The following is a 14,150-nucleotide window of genomic DNA, read 5'->3' as shown; positions in this document are numbered from 1 at the left end:
AAGCTATAATAAAAACTGTCAGTACTGTCACCCAGTTCCCTTTAAGGTCTGTAAAGGATCAAAAGTATTTTGAGCATCATGTAACAGCTGTTTGGAATGTGAGGGGAACCACAGTTGTGGTGAGCAACAATATGCTGGTTTGGAAAAAATACACACAGCTTAAAAATGTTTAAAAATGGTATGTTAGACTATAAAATGTATTGGGAGACTTGGGTTTTTGAAAATGTCTACATGCTAACTAAAATGTAACTATATTATGGATGCATGTAGTCACAGGAATATAAACTTATTCAAATCAAAATGACATATAAATATAGGTATTTTATTTATAAATCGTTACTTAAGGAAAGACCGTATTTGAACATAGACAGTATATTTTGTCAGGGAAGAGTGCTACCCTACCCTGGAGGATAAGAAATTATTTGTTCCCGCCTCACAAAATGGCAGCAATTGAATAGAGGGAGGGAGAGCTTTTGGCTTTCAGCTTGGCTTAGAAGAGGAGAAGGTGTGACTGTCTTTGGTAGTCCTGAATCCAGGTGCATCTGACACCAGCTGCCTCCACCATGCTGCCTAAATTTGACCCCAGTGACCCATAGGTGCACCGATGGGGAAGTCAGTGTCAGGTCTGCCCTCACCTTGAAGATCGGCCCCTTGGTCTGTCTCCCAAAAAGTTTGGTGATAACATTGCCAAGGCAACCAGTGATTGGAAGAGTCTGAGGATTACAGTGAAACTGACGATTCTGAACAGACAGACCCAGAGTTTTGTTTTTGTTTTTTATTTAAATTCAATTGGCCAGCATATAATACATCATTAGTTTTAGATGTAGTGTTCAGTGATTCATCAGTTTTGTATAACACCCATTGCTCATCACATCACATGCCCTCTTTAATTCCCAGATTTAAGTGGTACCTTCTGCCTCAGCTCTGATTTTATCAAAGCCCTCAAAGAACCCCCAAGAGACAGAAAGAGGCAGAAAAATATTAAGAACAGTGGAAATACCACTTTTGATGATATTGTCAATATTGCCTGACAGATGCAGCACTGATCTTTAGCCAGAGAACCCTCTGGAACCATTAAAGAGATCCTGTGGGCTGTAGTGTTGATGGCCGCCATCTTCCATGACATCGTAGATGATATCAGTAGTAGTGCAGTGGAATGCCCAGCTAGTTACTAACTACAAAGGAAAATATTTCAATAAGGGATCATTTGACAACCAAAATAAATAAAAGAAGAAAGAAAGAAATAAAAAGAAGATAAAAAAGAAAAGAACTGAGAAATATGCCTAACATAAGCACTGAAAATACGGAAGTACTAGGAGATAACGTGTGGAGCAGGAATGAAGGGAAGCATCTTTTATCACATAGATTCTCATATTTAACAATATGCTTTACTTAGATACTTGCTCAACTATACATCTATAATAAAGATAAGTTACTCTTTTAGTAAGGATATATCCATTTTCAAACTTTGCAGTATACATTTTTTAAGATTTTATTTATTTATTTGACAGAGAGAGAGAGACCACAAGAAGGGGGAGCTGGAGAGGGTGAAGCAGTCTCCCCACTGAGCAAGGAGCCCAATGCAGGGCTTGATGCCAGGGTCCTGGGATCACGACCTGAGCCAAAGGCAGGCGCTTAGCCGACTGAGCTAACCAGGCGCCCCAAACTTTGCAGTATATTATTGTAGTTCAACCTACCGTCTTAGAATTTAACTTATTTTTAGGAGAAGATTATTTTTACCTCACACTGTTAGCATGGAGAAACAACCAGAAGCCCTAAGAAGAAAGGATTCCATATAAATAGCTTGGGATCACTGATGAGATTGGCATGTGCTTTGGGGATTTGATTTCTGAAGTGTAGTGACTTGTAGGAGCTTTCCATAAACATGTATGAGCAAATATGTATGTGCCAACTACTCGCATAGATGCTGAGTACAAAAGATGAGTTATAGTCTGTGCCCTAGATAAACCTGTAGTGTTTGTTTTTTTTAATTGCATTAGGCGTTAGAGTTTCTTTTCCCCACATTTCTTTGATCCATTCATTCACTCATTCTACTTTATTGGCCACCTAAGGTATACGTGGTACAGTAGTAGCTGCTGTGTGGCATGCAGAGAAGCACCGCATATGCATCCAGAGCTTGCTCTTGATATTAAGCTCTGGTCTACTCATCTACACAGGGTAAAATCCTACTTGTGCTTGAACCCCTAGCGTAAGTGTCTCTGCCAGAGAAGTCTTCTCCTGATAGAGAAATAATTTCCCCTTTTGAAAACTCGTAAGGAGAAAATGAAGACTTGATGCATATATTTATGTTTGTCAGATATCCACTTTATTTATTTATTTATTTATAAAACGACTAATGATTTTTTTTAATTTTAAGATTTTATTTATTTATCTGAANAAGGAGAAAATGAAGACTTGATGCATATATTTATGTTTGTCAGATATCCACTTTATTTATTTATTTATTTATTTATTTATTTATAAAATGACTAATGATTTTTTTTTAATTTTAAGATTTTATTTATTTATCTGACAGAGATAGAGACAGCCCGTGAGAGAGGGAACACAAGCAGGGGGAGTGGGAGAGGAAGAAGCAGGCTCATAGCAGAGGAGCCTGATGTGGGGCTCGATCCCATAACGCTGGGATCACGCCCTGAGCCGAAGGCAGACGCTTAACCGCTGTGCCACCCAGGCGCCCCATGACTAATGATTTTTAAAATTTTTTTTAAAGATTCTATTTATTTATTTGACAGAGAGAGGGGGTGAGAGAGAGAGAAAGCAGAGGGAGAGGGAAGAAGCAGACTCCCCGCTAAGCAGGGAGCCCAACATGGTATTGATACCAGGACCCTGAGATCATGACCCGAGCTGAAGGCAGAAGCTTAATGGACTGAGCCACCCAGGTACCCTATCCACTTTATTTAATGTATGTAAATAGCAGTAAAACATTATGCTATGACTTCCACATTAGAGAAAGTACCATATAACTTCCAGAGCATTTTAAGGAGTATATGAAAGCCTGTGAAGTAACTAAAGAAGTACATTCTATTTAGTGTGAATATATAATTTTTTAAAATTCTCACAATAAACTTCTCAAGTGCAAATTATTGTCTCCCTTTGCATATGAGGAAGGGGGTGCCCAGAGAGTTTTAAGTCGTTTACCTAAAGTCATAAAATCAATAAAGTAAAGTCAGTAATTAAATATGGGCAATCAAGCACTGGAGTCTATTCTCTAAACATATATTCTGTGTTTTCTCAGTACATTTTAAGGCTTTGGATTACCAAGCACATTTGAGTATTTAATTAATGTTAGCATGTATATGTGTATATGTTTTCTCCGTGTGTGTGTGTATAAATTATACATATATACATTATTTTATATATATATTCAGACTTATTTATGCTGGCTGTATTTAGTATAGCCAGATTTTAAAGGAACCCTATCCTAGGTACATGGCTTGTCACTGTCTCATTACTGAAAGACAGAAAACTCTTTATCTTCTTGAATCCAGCCATCTTCCTCAATGTCCTAAAGTATTCTCAATCCCCACCATCTTTAAGATGGATAAAGAATGGTTTCCTAAGAGAGTGTTGCCAAGAAGAGCATCCCTCCAGGGCATAAAGCAGAGCTTTTATCAATGATATTCTCTGGTTTTCTTGATTAAAGTCTACCTCTGTTGTAGCTGCAAGTGACAGGGATCAAATTATATCATAGGTTTTAATGCCTAGTTGTCTCCTGGGCAGAAAAATATTTCATAAATATTTCTATGTCTTTTTTTAATTCATTGACTTTATTGTAATTTTCTGTCTTATTGATATATAAAAACATGAATGTGTAATATTAATTACTTCCAATAGTTGCAATAACTTATTTTTTATTCCATTTCAACAATTCAGTTTTAAGTATGTTTTTGTACTGTTTAAATAAATTGGTAACAGAGGAAATTGGAAATGGGGGGCACTCTTTCCTCACCACTGTGACCTGCATTGGTCTCATTCTCCTCTCTAAGTCCCACCATAATTATCATCAGTACTATACATTTGGCAAATAAACCTTGTTTCCTTTACACAGTGTGGAACTGTTGTTTAGTATTGTTATTTAAATCTTACCGTATTTAGTATTTCTAATATCTGAAAAGCCCCAGTAGATTCTGAAAGCCTTCAGGATTGACCCACTTCCTTTAGTTAGAGTCGTTATTCTTTTCATACCTACTTAGTTTTATCTTCTGCATGTAGGAATGGTGTGTTTATTTTTTTTCAGTGAATCTTCTTGCAGTTATTAAGGTACACTGATTCCATCACATCCTTTTTGTTCCCCCTGTGTACAACAAAAACTTATTTTCAAGTCCCATCTTCTCTTATAAGAAAGAGAAAAATGTAAGTTTAAGAGTAGCATCCTCAGATATCATGATGATACTCTCTTTATGTAGTAAAATAGGACAGTATGTTTAAAAATTTTCAGGAGGTGATACACAGTAAGTTTTTACAGAAATATTGTATTTGCTTGCTGGACAAGATGTACATGAGTTTGTGGCTTCTTATGCTGTTGAGGTTTTTATAGCATACTTAATTTTTTAAATAAGAATATGTTTAAAAAGTGTCCTTCTAATACAACTAGCTATACCCAAGTTATTTAAAATGTAATTAAATTAGCCTCCTAATTTTAGGAATTAGTGCCTCAGTGACTCCTCAGGTTGGATGAGTCTTTGAAATCATGTGATACCGTAAAACCCTAATGTTTTCATCTTGGCTTGAGAAGCTTCTTGAGGAGACCTTTTACTTTTTTTTTCTTAAACTAAAATTGGACTCCAGGAGAGAGGATACTGTAGCCCTTTTCTAGCTGTGACTTCTAAACTGCTTTTTTCTCAGACTTCCAATTACTCTGGCAAGGAGGCAGTGATGTTGCGAAAAGATAAGGTCAATAGAACGTCACCTTTTAAAATTCTACCCTGTCTTCATACATGAATGGGATAATCCTGGGTGTAAGATGGTAAATGTGTTCTAGTAGTTTCCTCAGCTGCCGTGGTCACTGGTCTTCTTATGCTTCTGGGAGATTTCTGGAGCCTCAGTACTCTCATGTATGAAGTGGAGATAAAAGCAATGTTATTAGTTGTTAAGAACCAATTAATGTATGAAGATCAAAAATGAGTATCAAAATTTAACATAAGCCCTTCCATTCAGTTCAAAGTGTGCAAAAAGTGTAAAGGATACTTTTTTATCTGAGAAAACTGATAATTCTCTGATATAGACTACAGAAAGATTATAGAAAAGTTTTTTTTTTTTAAGATTTTTTAATTTATTTANACTGGTCTTCTTATGCTTCTGGGAGATTTCTGGAGCCTCAGTACTCTCATGTATGAAGTGGAGATAAAAGCAGTGTTATTAGTTGTTAAGAACCAATTAATGTATGAAGATAAAAAATGAGTATCAAAATTTAACATAAGCCCTTCCATTCAGTTCAAAGTGTGCAAAAAGTGTAAAGGATACTTTTTTATCTGAGAAAACTGATAATTCTCTGATATAGACTACAGAAAGATTATAGAAAAGTTTTTTTTTTTTAAGATTTTTTAATTTATTTAACAGAGAGAGACAGCCAGTGAGAGAGGGAGCACAAGCAGGGGGAGTGGGAGAGGAAGAAGCAGGCTCCCAGTGGAAGAGCCTGACGTGGGGCTCGATCCCAGAACTCCGGGATCACGCCCTGAGCCGAAGTCAGATGCTTAACGACTGCGCCACCCAGGCACCCCTATAGAAAAGTTTTTATGTTTTATTTCCGGGCTCATGACCATGACATCCAACAAGGTATTTTGAGTATCAGTTATACGAATCGTGTACTGTTTTAAATCTTGCTTGTTTTGAATTGTCTTGAAGCCACCCGNTCCGGGATCACGCCCTGAGCCGAAGTCAGATGCTTAACGACTGCGCCACCCAGGCACCCCTATAGAAAAGTTTTTATGTTTTATTTCCGGGCTCATGACCATGACATCCAACAAGGTATTTTGAGTATCAGTTATACGAATCGTGTACTGTTTTAAATCTTGCTTGTTTTGAATTGTCTTGAAGCCACCCGCATATGAATGGAAATTTCTAGTAGATAAATAACTATTTAAAAATTGTGTTTTGGTGTTAACCTATTAATTCAAATAAATATTAAAAGTCTTAAAACATGAACATCATGGGTTCAGCATCACCAAAGCAGAATGGTGCACAGCATAAAAAATTCATTTACTTTTCACAATGTTGCCTTAGCTTCCCAGTCCAGCAGAATGTAGAAGCTGGGCCAAGATGCATATTAGGAATATTCAAAATTAGTGCCAAGTGCCCCTGAGCTAGTAAGAATCTGTTGTGTAATCAGAGAAGCACAATGAGAAAGAATATAGGAAAGGCTACTAATTGAATATTGAGAGAAGCGGAGAGAATTATGAGAATCTGGAAATTGCTCTTGACTGTTTACCGTATCAGAACATTGAATTAGTCTCATCATGTTTTAAAGATACCAACTGTCTTTCTTGGGTGTTTCTATTATCTGGTACAAGGATTGAAAGCTGTGGATATCAGACTTGCGTCAGACACTTCTAACCCCCCATTTCTTGATTTACACTCCTTCCATTCAATTCTGTGCTGTTTCAGTAGAAATATTGCCAAATTGCCACAGGATATTAGGCTATGTATTCGCCTATATGGTGATTATAGGGTAGGGAAGTTAGATCTGTACCCCTCTGCTACAGTTCAGTTTAGTTAGATCTTCCAAATAAAGGTACTAAACATCAAAGAGCTGAGGCAATACAACATCAATATTAGGAAAATATCTTATTTTTTTCCATATAAATACTAACTTGCTCAGTTTGATTACGTGTAGACTAATATAGATTATACATAGCCTGATCAAACAGTGCTAGCTCGATTGAACCGAAGTCTAGCAAAAAACCAAAGACAATGAATGCAACGTGGAGTTTTAAGGTTTTCACATAGATTTGTGTGATTTTTTTTTTTTTAACTGAGGAAGAAATTGTTATTTAAATTCATGGATTGGAAAATTCTTTAACAAGCATAGGTTACAATTACAACTGCTCTGGATGCTTAACAATAAAAGAAGCAGCCATCCGTTCTCAGGTGTGTGAAGAATGAAATCTTGTTCATTTCATGACTTCTGTAATTTTTTCTGGTTTATACTGTAGAGTAAAGCTGTCCAGCCTCACCAATATTTGGGGAGAGGAATCATGGCTCTCTTTCTCTGGAGAAAGATCTGTATATCTCTAGTAGTTTTTGTCCCTTAAGTAGCAGTACTAAAATTTTCATACATTTTTTATGGTCATGCTGAATCATGAAGGATTAACATTATTAAGGATTCTATATTTTACCTTTAATGAAATCCATTGTTACACTCTCTATTAAATGTGGAAATGAAAAAGTTTATCAGTAGTAAAAAATCTAAGATGTTTCATTGCTTAAAAAATAATCTAGGGGCGCCTGGGTGGCACAGCGGTTAAGCATCTGCCTTCGGCTCAGGGCGTGATTCCGGCGTGATGGGATCGAGCCCCACATCAGGCTCCTCCGCTAGGAGCCTGCTTCTTCCTCTCACACTCCCCCTGCTTGTGTTCCCTCTCTCACTGGCTGTCTCTATCTCTGTCGAATAAATAAATAAAATCTTTAAAAAAAAAATAATCTAATATACTCCTTTTAGTATAAATATAATCATTTGGGGATTAAAAATATTACATAATTGTTTATCTGAATTAACTTTTGACTCTTACAATGCATTTAAAAATAAACTGCAAGAGTAACTTTGAAACATAAAAGGGGAATTAAATGAATGAAGATAAAAACAAGTGTAATTTAAATGTTACTTCCAAGGAAAAATTTATGTAGAACTGTGGTTTACAATAATTGTTGACATGTTCCCCTAAGTACTGTGTCTGTGATTTTTCGTGGTATCAATCATTTAAAGCAATTTAGGTAATAACATTCTGACATGCATTTCTGCTATTTTATTTACACCATTTGCCTACATCATTGTAATGCAGTACCTTTCTGATTTGGTACAGTAAATGCACTCTGTAATATCTATTATGGCATGGTCAAAGGATAATTTATTGTCAAATAGAAAAATAGGTCAACACTAATGTCACTCGATGATCAACCCTCCCCCCCCCCAAGTTTAATAAAACATCTCACCAGTATGCATTCCAGTGCAGTGGTTGATATTTTATTAGGACTACCTGGCTATAGCAGTAGTGTAATTACTGAGCTGTCAGAGTGATAAGTGGGATTAATGGCAGCCTGATGCACTTTAGTCTGCAGAGCGCTTAGAGAATTGCAAGATGGTATTATTATCAGAGTCTGCCCATTCTGGCATATTCATGGCACCAAAGAAAAAAAAAAAGAATGCTACAATTCAGGTTTGCATTGCCCTGCCTCATTAACATCTGACATTTCCAACAGCTGTTATTTGTGAACTAGCTCAATAATAAAAAGGGAATTATTTGGTAAAGAGGCTTAATAACCACAACTAAGAATCCTTACATTGTCAGTGCTGTTAAGTGAATCTGTTTATGTTGAATTTAAGATTTCTCTAGAAGAACATGGAAATACACTGTGCATTAATTTGGCTCATTCATATCTGCTGACAATATAACTTCATTTTTTAATTGCCTTATTATTCAAGATGGGTGTTAGAAAAAAGAAAAGCAGAAAATTTGTGACTTCATTAGGGATAAGCAGGATCTATATGATAGATATATATATATATGGTATGTATATGTGTGTATATAAACATAGATATACATATGTATATAAACATATATATACACACATACACATATTCATATATACACACATACACATATGAAACAAATAAGTACATTTGTTGCTTTATTACTGTGAATTGCCAAATATTTTTAAAACTGTTGAAATGACCTTTTTTATAAAGTAGAAGGTATTTAAGATGGAATATTGCTTGTTAAGTTTTTAGCTATTTTATTTTACTACATCATAGGAAATCCTTTCAAATCACTAATAATGTACAACATGTTTATCCATGTGAAGGTAGTATATATAATATCACCACATTTCAACATCATAGACCAAATAGACCATGCATTATGCTCTGTTTGCACCGATATGCACTGTATGCTGCTGATTACACTTTCAAGAAGTTCTTTTTGAACTCAGGGACAGTGTTTTAGGGGAAAAATCATGAGTATGAGAAGATAGGAATTCAACTAAATGATAGATGTGAATCTAACAATGGCATTTAGAGAAATGATAGGGGAGAGGTTTAATGACTACATTTCAGAGAGGACAATTGATTATGAAAAGCCTTTGGTACTCATTGTGTAAAATTTAATTTAGAGAGAAGGCTAAGGGCACAAACCAGAGAAAAGAGATCAGATTTAAAAACAAGATATTAATTAGGTGCTGAGAAATTGGTTCAGACAATGAAGAGGACTCTCCTACTCACAAAAGAATGACAAGGAGACTGGTATTGTTTTCTCAAAGGAAATGAAGCAAGGTCTTTACACATGAAAGTAGATAGAAAATGAGCTAGCTAGTCACCTTTGTCACAGAGCAGTGTAGGATTCATTCTCAATGAAATTCTTGGAGAATTCTGGTCTTCTGACAAATGTGACAGTGGTATATCTTGAGTTTTAGATCTCCAGCCTAATTCTACTCTACTGCTGTTCTCACTGTGTGACCAGCCAACCTGGATTAGTTCATGTACCTTGTCATGTTCTCCAGACCTTGGCACATATCAGATCATTCTCTTGAGTGACCTTGCACTCCAAATCCCACCCTTTTCCGCTTCCCTAATGCCTACTTATTCTTCAGTCTTCCCTTTGAGTATTACTTAATGAGCTTTCCCTGCCTCTCTCCTTCCAGCACTACTGTTCCTCTTAAATGCTCCCTTAGGATGCTATTTTCACCTTGACAACTACAGTTGACTTTTATATGTGTGAACTTCCTCCAAACTGCAAGGTGCATGAGAGCAGGACCATGGTGGTCTTGTTTATCAATTTAATATCCTTATATCCCAGGTTCTGCCATGTAACAGGGGCTCATTATATATTTATTAAGTGAATAAATAAATAAACAACACACATTAATATGCAAATTAAGGACCATTCTAGCCTGTGGTTTCAGTCCTGATGTTGTATAGAATTGTGATTCTTACTGTGTGGATCCAACCATGTATATCAGAATCACCTCAAAGCCCCCCCCCCACCAAATACAGATTCCCAAGCCAATAACTCAGACTCAGGAGGGGCTTCTCTGATAAAACTGTGACATTTATCAAGCCGGTTCTTAGGCACACTAAAGTTTGAGCATATCTCTGGTTGGTTGCCCAGGGAGCAGATTTAGAAATGATATTAATATGCAGGAACTTTATTAGAAGATCAACATTTGTACAAGAGTGAAGGAATCAGGATTGGACAGATAGCCATAAAAAGGTTGCAGTGGATTTCTGCAGACTTGTTTCTCAAGTCTGGGCAAAGGTACTGGGCCTCTCACCTCTTCACTGACCCGTAATTGGAAGCAGGCTGCCATTGCAAAGGGGACACGACCTTGGTTGAGCCTGTTCTCTTTGGCTGAGGGCACAGCAGCAGCAGAATAAATGCTTCATTCTGGAAGGGGGTGGATCTGGGCTGTGCACTGAAGCATGTACTACAAAGCCCTATTCCCATGTGAATAGTTTGTAGGTTTAAAAACATCAAAAAGTTGGAGGGAGGGAGAGATGATGGTAGGTAACAAAGGAGGGAGAGAGGAAATGTGGGAGACAAAGTGGGAGGGATGAAGGGAGGAAGAAAGGATGTTACAAGTGGTAAAATGAGAGACTTTGCTTCTGTGTTTGTATAATATTGTGGTGTAAAGGCATACAAAACTTTTGTCATGAAAGACTGCATTCTCTAAGCATTGTCAGTTTAGTGAGAAATCAAAACAAGACTGGTTTAGTAAATGTGTAAATGATGCATCTTAAATAATTATGGCCCTCTTAACCTCTAGGAGGAACATGGAAGTGATGAGCAGTTAGCCTGAGTGGTGCTATTTTATACATCTCAGAAGGTGTACCAAAAAAAAAAAAAAAACTTTGTACATAAAAAACAGCACTATTGGGGCACCTGGGTGGCTCGGTCATTGGGCGTCTGCCTTCGGCTCTGGTCATGATCCCATTGTTCTGGGATAGAGCCCTGTATCGGGCTTCCTGCTTGGTGGGAAGCCTTCTTCTCCCTCTCCCTCTGCTTGTGTTCCCTCTCTTGCTGCCTCTCTCTGTCAAATAAATAAATAAAATCTTAAAAAAAAAAAAGCACTCTTTTATTTGTCCTTACTGGATACTAACTCTGAATGGGTATTGGGTAGAGAATATTTAGAATATTATCTCAGTTACTTTATAGTTTCTTTAATCTGGCTAATTTATTCCTTAGGTGCCTGAAATGTGCAGATGCCCCCTGTCAGAAGAGCTGTCCAACCAATCTAGATATCAAATCATTCATCACAAGTATTGCAAACAAGGTAAATTCAGATTTATCTCTGCAAATGAAAATAACAGCACTTGATCTTGGTATCTATATAGTATGACCTGTGATTAAAACATAAATGTTGACTTATTAAATTGGGTTAAAGCATTAAAGATATGATTTCTATAGGCATGTGAAAATGTGGCACATTTGTTAGTCTCTTCCATGTTGTGATATAATTATTATAAAAATGCATATTCATTGTTTATTGACTTAAAAATTAGTTTTTGTTGAAATTAATGATTTTTTAATCCAAGGCACTCACTGAATAGATTGACTGTAGCTTAAGCTTGCTAAATGCTTATAGATAGGAACTGTCATTGATTAGCAAAACACATTTCAAATTTGTGAAATATCTTTTTTTTAAAATGTGTTTTGGTATTAAGTCTGGCACACTGAGGCATATCAAGGAAATGGACTTTTCTCTGTTACTTAAAATTCAGTTAATTTGTTTAAGATTTGGAATAAATCACAGAGACTAGATAGATTTATAACCAAAAATTAAAAAAAAAAAACAGGCTTTTATGAGCATGAGTAGAACAAAAGGAATTTTAATCTTTATTTTTTTAAACCAGTGTAAGACTAAGCCCAGTTTTTCATTCACTAAGTGAATGTTTGATTGATTGAATAATTAATTAATAGTATCTTTTGTTTGTGAAAGGAGTATTGTGAACTCTTAGCCAAGTGTCTGATGCTTTAGCAAATGGGCAAAAGCTGAAGGAAGTCTTTCCAAAATGATGCAGAGAATCACTCTTTTCACAGTGTTTGACACTCATGTTCTAAAATGCTGTACAAATCCAATAAGTACTTCTTCAACAACCAGCTACCTTTTTTTATAAAGATCATTTCTCAGTGCCAATTATTTAAAAATATATATACTTCAGAAGAAAAATGGTACGTTTATATAGTTTTAGGATTTCAAAAGAATTAAAGTTATTAGATATATGGTATGGTATTAATCTACATCGACATATTTTTAGGATTTTAAGTCTAGGTTAAATTTTTAGATTGACCACTTATTGTGAACCCAGGAAAAATTATTTATGAAAGAAAGACAGCATCTGTTTTATAAGGTTGTGGTATAAATGAAATAATACTTGCATGTGACCATCTCTAACATAGTCATTATTTAACAAATAGTTTGTTGATGTGGAATTATTAATTTCTCTCTACATTCAGTATGGTAAATATTATACAAGGGATTACCGTTTGGTAGCTGTTATTATTTATTGAGTAGCTGCTATGTACCAAACCTGGTGACATGTATTGAGTTCTTGCTATGGCCCTGCCTTTTAGAAGTTGATAATTTATGAGCAAAAAGAGATATGTAAAGCATGTGCATGCACACACACACACGTACACACCATATTGAATGTGGCTGGTGCTGCAATCCATGCAATCCAGGAAGAGTATTCAACATGGGGAAAAGCAGCAATGTGAGTGTGTACGCAAGTTTGGGCAAATGTAAGAACTTCAGTGTGGCTAGGGTAGGGCCTGGGTTACAGAAAAAAGAGTGATGGGACAAGGCAATTAGACTGGGATTCAGTTGTGAAAATATTGTCATTCTATGCTCAATATTTGAGACTTAATCCCATACAGAATAGAAAATCACCAATGCTTTATATTTGTTTTGTAATTAAGAAGATGAATTCTAACAAGGGTTCTAATTTATTAACTTTATGGTATGCCAAACATCTGTCATCACAAGACCTTTGTCTTATATATGAAAATAAATGATTTATGTGACACTTATATGTGAAATCTTATTTGTTTAATGATGACTTCATAGAAGTGGAATGAAACCAAATGTCTGAAGTTTGAAGTCTGAAGTGTTTTGGCTAAAATTATTTTCAAGGTAAAAGTCTTGACTTCAAGCATGAGGAGATATTGCAGTTACGATCCATGCTAGCTAAATGTTAAAAATTCAATGGTGATACTGTGATTCTAATTAGTGTATACTCCATTCATTCAAGGTCTATACAAATTTATAGAAAAAAAAGACGTAAAGGGAATAATGCTATTCTTTGAGAAGTTTATAAAATGTCTAAGCAAGATCAGAATCATTTCTATTTTAGGAAAACTTAGTTCTATTTCATTAATTTATATTCTTTACTGCCTAATGAAGCGTTTTGCTTGACTGTTTATTTAAACAGATTTTGATATGAAGAGAAGATATTTGGAGACATTTAATTGAAAATGTGATGTTTGGCCAGGCATTTAGGAAACTCTATCCTTAAGTACTGTTTTGTTGAAGAATCACTGAAGTAATCATAAAAGGTCAGAGATTCTTGTTCTGTAAAGCCTGCAGCTTTTTAGATATTTACCAGCTGTGTACAATGTAGGCTGTCCCACATTGCTCTGCCAGTGGACCTCAACTCAGGAGGGGGATTCTTTCCAGGTTGAGAGGGTAATTGAATCGCCAGACTCAATGAGCCTTGTGCCTCTTTGAGGAAAGGATGTCACTTGTATTGTATTGTGTTAGGTTTCTGTGATTCAGGGAGTTTAGGCCAATACTTCCATTCTTTATTTTCTTACAAACTGGATTACAGCTCTAGTTTTCAAAGGTACACTCAATTCTATTGTACCTCCTCAGTCAGTTTTTCTCTGTTTCGTTCATGCAGGCTGTTGTTTGCAATTGTATTG

The 14,150-nt window shown here is 35.9% G+C and overlaps 1 protein-coding gene across 6 annotated transcripts in view; it reads left to right on the top strand.

Moving 5' to 3' along the window:
* Window positions 1–14,150, top strand: part of DPYD (dihydropyrimidine dehydrogenase) — a 966,631-nt gene that overhangs the window by 173,175 nt on the left and 779,306 nt on the right. For all 6 annotated transcript variants that reach the window (XM_034653966.1, XM_034653962.1, XM_034653963.1 and 3 more), the window contains one exon: window positions 11,415–11,502. In XM_034653966.1, the coding sequence (XP_034509857.1) occupies window positions 11,415–11,502 (88 nt within the window). The remainder of the gene's footprint in view (window positions 1–11,414; window positions 11,503–14,150) is intronic.

The sequence above is a fragment of the Ailuropoda melanoleuca genome, chromosome 2 (genome assembly GCF_002007445.2).
Source record: "Ailuropoda melanoleuca isolate Jingjing chromosome 2, ASM200744v2, whole genome shotgun sequence".
Taxonomy (NCBI): Eukaryota; Metazoa; Chordata; class Mammalia; order Carnivora; family Ursidae; genus Ailuropoda; species Ailuropoda melanoleuca.
Note: the sequence above shows the minus strand (reverse complement) of the source record. Positions and strands in the feature narration are given on the sequence as shown.